This window comes from Formica exsecta, unplaced genomic scaffold (assembly GCF_003651465.1).
Source record: "Formica exsecta isolate Colony F162 unplaced genomic scaffold, ASM365146v1 scaffold191, whole genome shotgun sequence".
NCBI classification, from domain to species: Eukaryota; Metazoa; Arthropoda; class Insecta; order Hymenoptera; family Formicidae; genus Formica; species Formica exsecta.
The window spans coordinates 2,854,732-2,866,516 of NW_021849211.1; the positions used below are offsets into that span (position 1 = coordinate 2,854,732).

At 31.9% G+C, this 11,785-nt stretch overlaps 5 protein-coding genes and 2 long non-coding RNA genes across 11 annotated transcripts in view; 3 read left to right on the forward strand and 4 right to left on the reverse strand.

Moving 5' to 3' along the window:
* Positions 1-176: 176 nt before the first annotated feature.
* Positions 177-2,061, forward strand: LOC115233788 (ribosomal L1 domain-containing protein CG13096-like). The gene is made up of 3 exons (XM_029804374.1): positions 177-619; positions 975-1,540; positions 1,613-2,061. Exons 1-3 carry the CDS (start codon positions 210-212, stop codon positions 1,801-1,803), a joined length of 1,167 nt encoding a protein of 388 aa, XP_029660234.1. The 5' UTR covers positions 177-209; the 3' UTR covers positions 1,804-2,061.
* On the reverse strand, positions 1,826-3,282 carry LOC115233792 (ankyrin repeat domain-containing protein 40-like). The gene is made up of 3 exons (XM_029804378.1): positions 3,185-3,282; positions 2,699-3,003; positions 1,826-2,494 (listed from the first exon to the last, which is right to left on the reverse strand). Exons 2-3 carry the CDS (start codon positions 2,829-2,831, stop codon positions 2,139-2,141), a joined length of 489 nt encoding a protein of 162 aa, XP_029660238.1. The 5' UTR covers positions 2,832-3,003; positions 3,185-3,282; the 3' UTR covers positions 1,826-2,138.
* A 117-nt stretch (positions 3,283-3,399) lies between these two features.
* LOC115233796 lies at positions 3,400-3,797 on the reverse strand. The gene is made up of 2 exons (XR_003883838.1): positions 3,559-3,797; positions 3,400-3,466 (listed from the first exon to the last, which is right to left on the reverse strand). It is a non-coding gene; the product is annotated as an uncharacterized LOC115233796 (long non-coding RNA).
* Positions 3,798-3,906: 109 nt separating this feature from the next.
* LOC115233789 (UV excision repair protein RAD23 homolog B) lies at positions 3,907-6,138 on the forward strand. Of its 2 annotated transcripts, XM_029804375.1 has the most exons (6): positions 3,907-4,168; positions 4,282-4,354; positions 4,630-4,786; positions 5,093-5,263; positions 5,353-5,684; positions 5,804-6,138. In XM_029804375.1, the coding sequence occupies exons 1-6, from the start codon at positions 4,103-4,105 to the stop codon at positions 6,094-6,096; spliced, it is 1,092 nt and encodes a 363-aa protein (XP_029660235.1). In that variant the 5' UTR covers positions 3,907-4,102; the 3' UTR covers positions 6,097-6,138. The 2 variants fall into 2 exon arrangements, with proteins under 2 accessions (XP_029660235.1, XP_029660236.1); XM_029804376.1 differs by lacking the exon at positions 3,907-4,168 and having other exon boundaries at positions 4,350-4,454.
* Positions 6,139-6,957: 819 nt separating this feature from the next.
* On the reverse strand, positions 6,958-9,451 carry LOC115233793. Of its 3 annotated transcripts, none has more exons than XM_029804379.1 (3): positions 9,248-9,451; positions 8,786-9,007; positions 6,958-8,703 (listed from the first exon to the last, which is right to left on the reverse strand). In XM_029804379.1, exons 1-3 carry the CDS (start codon positions 9,428-9,430, stop codon positions 8,635-8,637), a joined length of 474 nt encoding a protein of 157 aa, XP_029660239.1. In that variant the 5' UTR covers positions 9,431-9,451; the 3' UTR covers positions 6,958-8,634. The 3 variants fall into 3 exon arrangements, with proteins under 3 accessions (XP_029660239.1, XP_029660241.1, XP_029660242.1); XM_029804381.1 differs by having other exon boundaries at positions 9,138-9,310; XM_029804382.1 differs by having other exon boundaries at positions 9,133-9,305.
* Position 9,452: 1 nt separating this feature from the next.
* Positions 9,453-11,055, reverse strand: LOC115233791 (39S ribosomal protein L16, mitochondrial). The gene is given in 7 exon segments (XM_029804377.1): positions 9,453-9,792; positions 9,973-10,083; positions 10,172-10,303; positions 10,376-10,472; positions 10,474-10,516; positions 10,587-10,655; positions 10,764-11,055. Coding segments are annotated over 7 exon segments (711 nt in total). The 5' UTR covers positions 10,807-11,055; the 3' UTR covers positions 9,453-9,576.
* A 168-nt stretch (positions 11,056-11,223) lies between these two features.
* Positions 11,224-11,785, forward strand: part of LOC115233812 — a 4,829-nt gene continuing 4,267 nt past the window's right edge. The window contains exon 1 of one of the 2 annotated variants that reach the window (XR_003883841.1): positions 11,224-11,265. This is a non-coding gene — a long non-coding RNA (uncharacterized LOC115233812). Of the gene's footprint in view, positions 11,266-11,353; positions 11,418-11,785 lie in introns of those variants that run through there. The other variant, XR_003883842.1, reaches the window with a different exon arrangement.

Sequence of the window (11,785 nt, forward strand, 5' to 3'; positions counted from 1 at the left end):
TAATTACAGCTCTTTTTCATTGAAAATGAGACATGAGATTTGTTCTCTTTTGCGTTTTCACTTGAATCAAACGCTACTCTACTCCAAGGGATAAATTTTGGAACACTCTGCGCAAGAGCTCAAAATTTCGTTTTATTGGTATCACTGTGTAAATTCGTCACTTCCGTCTACTTCCCATTTCCGCCTGCAAGTCTCAGCTCAAAGCAGTGATGACGCCAACACGTGGAAAGCCGCGTAGTCAAGAGGAGAGAAAAAGAAATATTGGTAAAAAGAAGGAAAATGGTGCCAATCTTGGAACAGATAGCAAAATAATGACAATAGAGAAAATGAAACTAAAAAATTCAGATTCGCAAAATTCGCGAAAGCGAAAACGAGCGAATTCGGAGATGAAGAAGACAAAGGAATCACCACCAAAGGATTTAGACGTAGAAATTGTCGAAGAAGAAACATTTTTATCGTTGAAACAAATTTCACAGTGTATTTCTGCGATTTTCCATTTAACTCAGGAACAGTTGAAAGAAAACGCGCAAAGAAATCTTCTAATCACGGAGGTGCAGCCGTTATTTGTGCAAGTGACTTGCATAAAAGTCCCAAAAGTGCCTCGCAGACAAATGAGAATGTAAATAATTTTATGAAATTATGTGTACTTTCTACATGAATAATATGTTAACTCGATTTTTTTCTCTATACTTAGAATAGAAATATATATACTTACATAAAAAGAATTTATAATTAATTCAAAAACTTTATAAGTTATAATTATTCTGTTTTTTAATATTAGCATTAATTTTAATATAAATATTTTTTCCTGATTAGATTTTACATGATTATATCTTATAATTGCCAATGGATCCTTATGAGATTTGTAACATGATTATAAACTCTACAATGATAATACTTTGTATATTAGTAATATATTGTGCTGTACCCCTGATAAAATTCTAATATCCCTGTTTTTTTTTTTTTATTTATAGCTTATTACCACATTCAATAGTAGCACCAAACGATGAAATTGCTCTATTTGTTTGTGATTTGGAAAGAGGGAGAAGGAAAGATTATGAACTGACAGTAGAGCATTACAAAAACTTATTGGACGAGCACGGATGTACTCGCGTGAATGAAATAATACCTATAAATCGCGTGAAAACCGAATTCGATCAATTCGAATTGAAGAAAAAGCTTGTAGGCAGTTATGATCATTTTCTTGTCGATGGTCGCATCGCTGGTTTTATGTCACACCTGTTGGGAAAACATTTCATAAAGAGACGGAAATTGCCAACATCGATCAGGATGGACAGCAAAGATTTGAAGCACGAAATCGATTATGCATTGAGAAAAACTAGCATGCATCTTCACTCTAACGGCGATACTCATTTAGTCCAGATAGGGAACACATCTATGAGTGAAAAAGAAATCATGACAAATATATTGGCGACTTGCAAAGATCTTGAAATGCATTATCCTGGCAAGTGGGCGAACATACGAGCTCTTCGGTTGAAAAGCACGACCTCTCTAGCATTGCCTTTTTATATGACATTAAGTATGTTTTAATTAAAACATTCAATTTATTGATACACAGATTAGGTCTCTTAAACAAATTTATATATTTCAGGGAGTAAAAATACGATTGATCCACTCACGATTGCGGTACCGCCGAAGAGACCGAAGGCTTACCACGAAGTGGAAGGAGAACTATCGACGTTCCTGGGCGATACCACAGTCACTGTTAAGCCCGATGGCGAAGTTATCCTTAATAAACAAAAAAATCTACGAAACAAGAAGAGCACAAAGAAAAACAAATAAATTAAGAATTAAGACAATATATAAAAATTATTGTTATACTTTAATCATTTTAATTCTAGTAAAAAACAATTACAAAAATTCACTATTTCCAAATTTGCTATATATACAAATTTAGAATATACCCTATCTAAATTTGTAATATTAATTTAACATATTAATTTAATTAACATTAAATATATCACATCTTATATAATTCACATTCGATTATTGCATTTAAGATGTTAATATTAGATAAATATATATACTATTGTTTAACAAATAGCTTTTTGTTACTCTTATTAATATATTAGAGTTTGGAAATATTTAAAAGGAAGGATCTTTTCCAATGTAAGCGATCAGTATAAAATAGTCTGATCCTTCTTGGATATACTTTGATATCCATTAGTCGGCAACGTAGACTGCACGAGTAAAGTGCTGGCGGCACCGTTCGCATTTTGCATACTCTTGTACACGTTCGTAGTGTCTGTGACTATCTCAATCTCTTGAAAGTTTTCAAGTCTTTGAATGTCTTTATCTTTCCTCAATCTGGTGTTGGGCAATTTTCGTAATTTCTGGATCTGATGTGGATTGAGATCTAGCTCCTTGCAACACAAATACAATAGAGCTTGATATGTCAATTCGCTCCGCGGCAATTCCACTTCGACGAAATCCGGATCTGCTGTATTGGCCACTCGGATTTTCAATATCAATTCTAAAAACATTAGTGTACAAATCATTATGTACAATACATATGCATATTAACAATGATAGCTTGACAGTTCAGCATAGTTTTTTAAAAATTTTTTCTGTAAATATCGCAATTATACTATTTCAGATTTTGAGTCAACTAATTTTTTATGATTATATTTACTGACTGTCAATATCATTAAAAGAGTTGTATCAATATATATCATACCATCTTGAGACATCGCGATGAATTTGCTTTCGTTATATGCATTATTTCTGGTTTTCGAGAGATTTGCAGCAGTATGCAGAAAATCTGGGTGATTGTATGTAGATGTAACAGTATGTAAGGACAAATCGTTCATGATTCGTTGATTATCACCACCTATACCCAGAAGATACAAGATTTGTTGATTGCTGCATACGGACGCTGGAGTTTCGCCTATCTCGGATCGCAGATTCTTATCTGCACCATTTTTTAAGAGTAAGGCAGCAACATCCAAGTATCCTTGTTTGCATGCCCAATGTAGAGCAGTCCTTGAAAAACACCAAAGAGACGAACACAATTATAAAAGTATCTTGATAAATAAATTTATCTTATACATTTGCATTGTCAGAGTACAATTTTCCAAAATAAAAAATACGAGATTACTCATTCTGATAAATATTTTTTAATCTTTGCGCAAAGATATCAAATTAAATTCAAAGTGACAAGTACCATCCAGTGACAGATTGTCGTGCGTTAACGTCGACACCTAAATTCACGAGATCTTGCACGGCATCGGTGTCACCGACGCAGACCGCTTCCCTCAGACGCTCTCGGTACGTCACATCTTTTTAATGTCAAATTCGAAGTCACACTTATATCATCTGTGGCATCGAGGTTGTACAAGACTGACAGAGAAATACAATCAAGCCTGTTCTCGTTTTGCACTCGGGTTCTTCTCTTTCCTTCTCTCTCCCTCCGTCGTCGAATACGTCTATCTCAACACAGGGAGTTCTAGAAAGTGCAAGCAAAATAAGCAGATGTTATGTCTACAAAAGTAAAAACAAAGAGACGCCAATGATAGGTCGAAAACCATAGAAACTTACTATCTGACAACCATTTAGCACACTTTTAAAGATCCTTTATTTATTTACTTATTATTTATTTTATTTATTTATTTAGAGACTCTCAAGGGAGAAAACGTCTGCCATGATGCGGCAAACTAGTAACTTTTATAGTAAATTTTGAAATTGGTTAAATAATGAAAATCAAATAATGTTAAATACAGTAAAATTTATATATATTATTTGATAAATAAATAAATAATAAATAAATAATTAAAAATAATGATAAAGCACGCTTGACAGATTCGTACCATACGTAATATCGGCCTAATATCGTTCTAAATGGAATAGCGGTTGGTAGCCGTGGCTGGTTACTCTTCGGCCCCTTCATCATCATATGTTTTTCCGCACACTGTCGCAAGTGTAACGTATATACACTTGCGAGAGCTGTTTAAGGCAGTGCCGACTCATCACCGAAAAAAATCTCTACCAAAACATCGTTTTATTCTTATCGGCGGAAAAGGGGGTTAATTTTGCAATTGAGAATTGACGTAGACACACACGGGGTACCCATCAGCTCGGCAATATGATTATAACGTTGAAAAACTTACAGCAGCAAACGTTCACGATAGAGATCGACTCGTCGCAAACCGTAAGTAAAAATCGGAGGGACGGGAGAGAAAAATGATATCTTTTTATTTTTTTTTTTCGAAGAGAGCGATTGACGGAACGGAAGATTACGTATGTACTTATTATCGTTACTAGGTCAAAGATCTCAAGGAGAAGATCGAAACGCAAAAAGGCTTCCCCGCCGAGCATCAAAAGTTGATATACGCTGGTAAGCAATGTAACCTTAATTCGTCAAGAGCGATGTCGGAAAGAAAGCGCCCGGCGCTTATTCGCGTAACGCAACGCGGACTCTCCACCGCCTTATTACAGTGTGTTAAGTATTATATAGCTCTCGCGCGCGTATGTTTTGAATATATATCTTTCCCGGGGGGATAGGAATGATATTGCAAAAACGCTCATAGGTTATGTTATTCTAGTATACGAACGTTTTAATAAGTATGAATTTTTGCTCGCGAGATCGTAATAATGTACAAATTCTTACAGGGAAGATATTGGCAGATGAGCAACCGTTAACAGAATATAATATCGATGAGAAGAAGTTTATAGTTGTTATGGTAACAAAGCCTAAAGCTGGTGCTACGCCCAAAACAAGCGAAGAGCAGCGTGCGGAGAGTACGGATAGCAAGGAAGAATCTACTAGGTAAAAGGTTTCAACCTTTTCGCGCATACGTTATAAAATATTCATTTTATTTATTATTAATTATTATACATATCGATAGCTTCATCATGTAGAGGCATAAGCCTGGAATCGAATTCGAATTTTATATATAGGAATAAAATTTTAATACGTTTTGGATAAAAGGGCATTAGAAAGACTATCTTTTTTTTTTTTAAATATATAATATTTTAATGTCTTTTTTTTTTAAGTTGGGGATACGCTGCTCTGTTATGAAACTCGATATAATATGACATGTTTTATATTCTTTTTTTATGTTTGAAATTATAGCTCAGCAATTACGCAACCTAGTTCGAATCCTAATGTTCAAGAAACATTGCGAGCAGCTAGTAATGTGCAAGAGCAACCCGCAGTACCTACACCAGCGGCCGGTCAAGCAGAAAGTGCCTTGCTAATGGGAGAGGATTATAATACTATGGTAAACAACATCATGGATATGGGGTATGTATAATGAAAAAGAAACATATTCAACGATTATTATTAATACTTAATAATATTTTTATCATTTTTTTTTTTTTTTTTTGTATCAGATATGAACGCGAGCAGGTTGTACAAGCGTTACGCGCGAGTTTTAACAATCCTGACAGAGCTGTCGAGTATCTTCTAACAGGTATACCGGCGCAACTCTTTGAGGATCCACCTGAGGATCCGCCAGAAACTCAGGAACAACTTCAGGATCAGAGTCAAGATCCATTGGCCTTCTTGCGTATGCAACCACAATTTCAACAAATGCGTCAAGTTATTCAACAGAATCCGCAGCTGCTGAATAATCTTCTTCAGCAAATCGGTTCCACTAATCCCGCCTTGTTGCAGCTTATTTCTCAAAATCAGGAAGCGTTTGTACGCATGCTCAATGAACCTGGTTAGTCCTAGTTAACTATGTATATATTATAACTGAAGAGAATATTAATTAATTAATAATATTAATAATGTATCACAATTTATGTATATATATAATTTGATCTATCTTTTCTCGTATAGTGGAACCTGCTACAGGAGCGGGGGCGCGAGTTTTGCCAACATCTGGAGGAGGCGTAGCGTCTGCAACTGCAGCGGCTGCAGCAGGAGGCGCTGTAAATGGCGGAGCTGGTACGGGCGCAGCCGCAGGCGTAGGATCTGGTACAATTCAGATAACACCACAGGACAGGGATGCTATTGAAAGGTTGAAGGCGCTAGGTTTCCCAGAACACTTAGTTGTACAAGCATACTTCGCCTGTGAAAAGAATGAAAATCTCGCTGCTAATTTCCTACTCTCACAAAATCTGGACGACTGAATCGCTCATTTAATTTCGTGTGACATTTCGATTAAAAAAAAAGAAAAAGAAAGAAAATAAAAAGAGGACTGACAGAGGGTGAATGATAACATCATTATTTCATTTCGGTCTTACAATAATCATCTTTACTTTGTATATAGATATACACGCAAATATCTCTGCTATTTTATTCGTTGTGTAGATAAAACCCTTGGTGTGTTTGGTAAGCGACTGAATCTAAGATAAGCACGCATACCGTAATATTACGTATACCGACTCTCTTGTTTCATACTTTTAAAAACATTTTCATTTAACATAATATAACACATTTTTATGAGAGAAAGAATTATTGCTTACAGCAAACGGTATTATAAAATCCATCCTTATACAGCCTATGAATGCTCTATGTTTCTTAAAATATATATGGAGCAATATAATTTTGTTTTTATATGAGAAAGCCTACTGTTGTATGGAATATTCTGCAAAAGTATATCTTGCAGTAGTTATATGTATACATATATATATATGCATATATATTTCAATATATTATATATATGTGTGTATCATATATATATATATATTGAGGGTCGCAAATATATAAATTGAAGAGATATATTCACTCTCATGTTATAGATATGTTTTATACATGTCTAAACACATCTACAAATAGATATAATAAGTACACTTTGTACATTTATTCGGCTTTCTGATATAAAAATTATAGAGTGCATCCGTTTATGTATGTGTACTTGCGTATATCCGTATTTATGTATGTATGTACAAAGAGATCTACTTTTAAATGATAATATTCAAATGGTCTTACAATAATCATCTTTACTTTGTATATAGATATACACGCAAATATCTCTGCTATTTTATTCGTTGTGTAGATAAAACCCTTGGTGTGTTTGGTAAGCGACTGAATCTAAGATAAGCACGCATACCGTAATATTACGTATACCGACTCTCTTGTTTCATACTTTTAAAAACATTTTCATTTAACATAATATAACACATTTTTATGAGAGAAAGAATTATTGCTTACAGCAAACGGTATTATAAAATCCATCCTTATACAGCCTATGAATGCTCTATGTTTCTTAAAATATATATGGAGCAATATAATTTTGTTTTTATATGAGAAAGCCTACTGTTGTATGGAATATTCTGCAAAAGTATATCTTGCAGTAGTTATATGTATACATATATATATATGCATATATATTTCAATATATTATATATATGTGTGTATCATATATATATATATATTGAGGGTCGCAAATATATAAATTGAAGAGATATATTCACTCTCATGTTATAGATATGTTTTATACATGTCTAAACACATCTACAAATAGATATAATAAGTACACTTTGTACATTTATTCGGCTTTCTGATATAAAAATTATAGAGTGCATCCGTTTATGTATGTGTACTTGCGTATATCCGTATTTATGTATGTATGTACAAAGAGATCTACTTTTAAATGATAATATTCAAAAATTGATTTAAAAGCTCTCTTGCATGTATTACAATCTGGTAAACTAAGAGCGTATTATAAAAAAAATAGCCTGCCATATATATAATTTTGTTCTTAATCAATTTCTAGATCTCAAAAATTATAATTTGATATGTAAATATCACATTATTAAGTTCTTGCTAATAGTAAGGAGTTTTGTTTGCTTACCACACACAAATTGATTGGAATAAATAAATTAAATAAAACAACTATAGAACACTACATATCTATTGATAGTACTCTCGAAATTATAAGCACTTGAATATTAATTGTTATATACATTATGTTGGAATTCTATTAAAAAGCGCGCTAAAATGTGGTATAATATTATAGATTGTATTCCAAATATGATGTGTAATTTTACTTTTTTTTGCAGCATAAAATAGCAAGCGATATTATGCGGTTTTTTTTGTATAATAAAAGACTAATTATTAGACTTATGCGCATTGCATAATATTACATACATACGTATGTACGTACTTATGCATGTTACAGGAAATTCTGAATCCTTGAATTTGTATTCTCTCTCTCTATACAGTTACTTATTAATATCATTAAAATGATAATAAATATTTAAAAAAAATTCCATTGCTCTTATACTTAGTAAAAAGATAATAGTAAAGTGAAAAATTATTTGTTGAAGAATTTTTAATAACAATGCATAAAATTTACCAATCTATTACACTGAATTAAATTTTATTCTTCATTTTTTTAGAAATATGAAGTTAATAGAAAACAATGCTGTTAAAAAAAAGAATGCTCGGTTGTGTGCTCAACATACTTGTAATACATAGCATAAATGAATAAATTAAGATTTTATTTAATATAACTTAGTACGTTGTATTATTGTCTAAAAATAATTTTTAGGAAAGATGCAGATATTCTTTCTCTTTCTCTCTTTTTAGTCATACATATATAAAATAAATATCATAATTTTATTTCTATTACATTATCATTTTACGAATAAAGATAAAATATAATACATACAGATATATAGAGTAGAAAATTTGTAATATTTTAAATTTTATTTATACAAGTTTTAAGTTGAAGCCTCTTTTGATAATATTACACCTTTGCTCTGAAGATCCTTTGTAGCTTCCTCTATTTGCTGAAAAAGAAAGTGATAACAAAGAGATATTAACACTACTAAAGTACAAATATATTTTCTTATAGATACAAGACAAACTAACTTGTTGAAGTTCGATGGCTGCACTGTCGCAGGTGTTGAAGGTGAATACTCTGTACAGAACGACGGTAGCCGCGTACAAACCAAAGAGAAACAAGCAAATGATTGGAAGAAAAAGTATTATTTCATGCCATTCCTTAACAAAAGTAGAGCTGCTTGTGATCGTAGCAAACCAGATACTAAAAATCACAGTTGCACATGATAACCACTCCAACAGTTTTGTCATCTGTAATATATGTATATTCTCTAGTATTATATTATCATTAAAATGAGATGAAATGCTTGTTAAGGAATATTATATACGAAATTTAAAATTATATATAAATATAGGTTATAGCTAAATAATGTTACATTACGATACATGTATGTAGTATATGCATGTAAAATGTAAAGCTTGTCAATTTTATTGAAATTTAAATACGTTGCATAATGAAATAATTTAATATTGATACATTTCCACACATACTTTCTCAATCGTAACCTTAAAAAGCTCAGACTTGTGCACGCACCATAGAGGTAAGAAATGACACAAGAGAGTGTAACTCGTGCGAGAAACGTAAAACTTATTCATCGAAGGTTGAGATTGCACGGCTTTACCAATTAAAACAAATGTCAAATAAATTATATATATATATATATATATAATCATTAATGAATAAAAAAAATATTAATTGTTTTATTATTCATTAATTATTTATTATCATTTATTATCTAATTTTACTGAGATAAATTATAAAATATTTCATAAAGAGAAAATATAAGAATGTGTAATTTCTTACAATCTTTTCTTTTTATTTACAAGTATTTGTTAAACCATAGTTTATCAGTTGGCGATATCCATTTAAAGCAGCCAAGCATGTTATTTTGAACCATGTATTTCCAGGTCCAAGAATTCAGATTGTTCTTTTCCATCCACTCCTGTTTAGCTGCTTCGTTATCCAACATTTCTTGACTGACGGCTTTGGCTTGGAATGGCAGTATGCGTGCTATATCGGACAATATTTTTTTTACCTAAAAAAGAATTTGACGTACATTAATACATTTTTGTTTATTCATATTCTGTTAGTCAGAATGAATTTGACAATATACGAGACAAGTCTCGCAAATTATATATACCATTATAAAATGTAATGTTATTTTGAAGAATATTGAAAGACATATATGTATTGATAATACATTATCACAATATACCTCAAAAAATTCGCAATGACCGCCGAGCTCTACGATGACACGTCCAGCTTTAATTGGAGTAACATAGTGGTCAATAGAACCTTTGCCACCACCCATGCGATGTCCTTGTCCCTAAATTATAGAAACCATAACTGTTACGTCAGAAAAGTAATATATTTCAAATTAGTGCTTTATATAATCTATAATTTAATTGTTCAACCTTTTTTGTAACTGGTTGCCATGGTGGATCCACACGCCAAATTGCAAACATCGTTTGTTGATTAATTTTTCTGCCAAGTTTTAAACGGATCATCTCAAAATGATTATGTTTTAATCTACCTCCTCCTGTTGCCTGTGTAGTTTGAGAGAATAATTAAACATCTCTATAACAATGATTTTTTTGTCATTACATATGCAGACTTACAATGATCCCATATTGCTTGTATAAAAGGAAATTGTGCACCTCTTCTGGACCACGCATGTATCGCAATCGTTTTTGCATTTTAAAAGCACGCATTCCTGTTCTCCATTATTCTGAGTTTTCGTCGTTCAGGATATTCAATGTCTAGTAATCATAATTTCAAATTACAAAATATCCTATATATAACAAGTATATGCTATGTGTATATATTTACTGCCAAATTTTACAGGTTGACGAAAGATTTTTAAACCAGCTGCCGGTGTCATCAATGTAGGTTGCCAGTCTGTAAAAAATAGCATAATGTTAGAAATAAAATTCCTATTTAGATAAGAGTTTATTAAATGTGAATATAATGTTTTTCTTTCAAAAGTATATTATATTGAAAACTTACTAGAAAGCAAAGTTCGCACTATATTTCTGTATGCTTGCATCATTTTTTTAGGTTAAAATAATATATAATCGTTTGTTTATATAATTACACAATACAAAGTGACTAATTAAAAAGAAATAATTGATTCCAATTATCTCAATTATTCTGCGAGACACATATGACAAAGTCCATAAGTAAATTAATGCATTTCAACATTTTTTCATTCTCAAATCTTTCAAAATAATTTAGTGTTCTGTTGTATACATATTTCACTAAATATTCGCTCTGCGATTCCATCTTTCGGTGATTGCGTAAACGTTACTTTTACCGATTGGACACAACCACTCATATCGACCGGTGCCTAGGGTAACCAGCAGGATTGACCAATGAAAGAGCCTTATTTTCAACTGGCCAATAAGCATTATGTCCAATTGACGTACACTCCTTTCCAGGTGTTCAATTGTGACACAATTTCTTTCTTATGTCTCTTTGCTGCGAAACATCCCATGACGGAAGTTGTGTGGTATGTGTACATAAATATAAAAAGATTTTTCCCTCTCTTTATTTTCTTTCTATATTTCTACATTTTATAATGATCGAAATAGTATTAATGGCATCAATATATATTTAAACATTCAAATATACAACATTATATTCAACAAATCAGAATCTATTGTAATGTATATTTTTATACAATTAAACATTTTCTCATATTCCATCTTCTATCATTTACTAATCGAATAATTTTTATTTAAATAAGATGCTTGTATAAATTTTTAAATTTATTTTTCCAATTGCAGTTTTTCTATTATATGATTTTATATATTTTATTTCTCGTCCGCGTTTCATATATACTGTATGTATTATCTATTCTCCGAATTCTAAATATTTATCATACTACCAAAGAGAGAGAGAGAGAGAGAGAGAGAGAGAGAGAGAGAGAGAGAGAGAGAGAGAGAGAGAGAGAGAGACAGAGAGAGAGAGAGAGAGAGAGAGAGACAGAGAGACAGAGAGAGAGAGAGAGAGAGACAGAGAGACAGAGA

Coding starts and splice junctions, on each gene's coding strand:
- LOC115233788 (XM_029804374.1), top strand. CDS start 210: ATGACGCCAACACGTGGAAAGCCGCGTAGTCAAGAGGAGAGAAAAAGA. Junction 620..974: donor CCTCGCAGACAAATGAGAAT/GTAAATAATTTT, acceptor TTTTATTTATAG/CTTATTACCACATTCAATAG. Junction 1,541..1,612: donor GCCTTTTTATATGACATTAA/GTATGTTTTAAT, acceptor TATATATTTCAG/GGAGTAAAAATACGATTGAT.
- LOC115233792 (XM_029804378.1), bottom strand. CDS start 2,831: ATGAACGATTTGTCCTTACATACTGTTACATCTACATACAATCACCCA. Junction 2,495..2,698: donor CATCGCGATGTCTCAAGATG/GTATGATATATA, acceptor TAATGTTTTTAG/AATTGATATTGAAAATCCGA.
- LOC115233789 (XM_029804375.1), top strand. CDS start 4,103: ATGATTATAACGTTGAAAAACTTACAGCAGCAAACGTTCACGATAGAG. Junction 4,787..5,092: donor AGCAAGGAAGAATCTACTAG/GTAAAAGGTTTC, acceptor TTGAAATTATAG/CTCAGCAATTACGCAACCTA. Junction 5,264..5,352: donor AACAACATCATGGATATGGG/GTATGTATAATG, acceptor TTTTTGTATCAG/ATATGAACGCGAGCAGGTTG.
- LOC115233793 (XM_029804379.1), bottom strand. CDS start 9,430: ATGATTATATATATATATATATATATAATTTATTTGACATTTGTTTTA. Junction 9,008..9,247: donor TTAAGGTTACGATTGAGAAA/GTATGTGTGGAA, acceptor CATATATTACAG/ATGACAAAACTGTTGGAGTG. Junction 8,704..8,785: donor CAGCCATCGAACTTCAACAA/GTTAGTTTGTCT, acceptor TTTCTTTTTCAG/CAAATAGAGGAAGCTACAAA.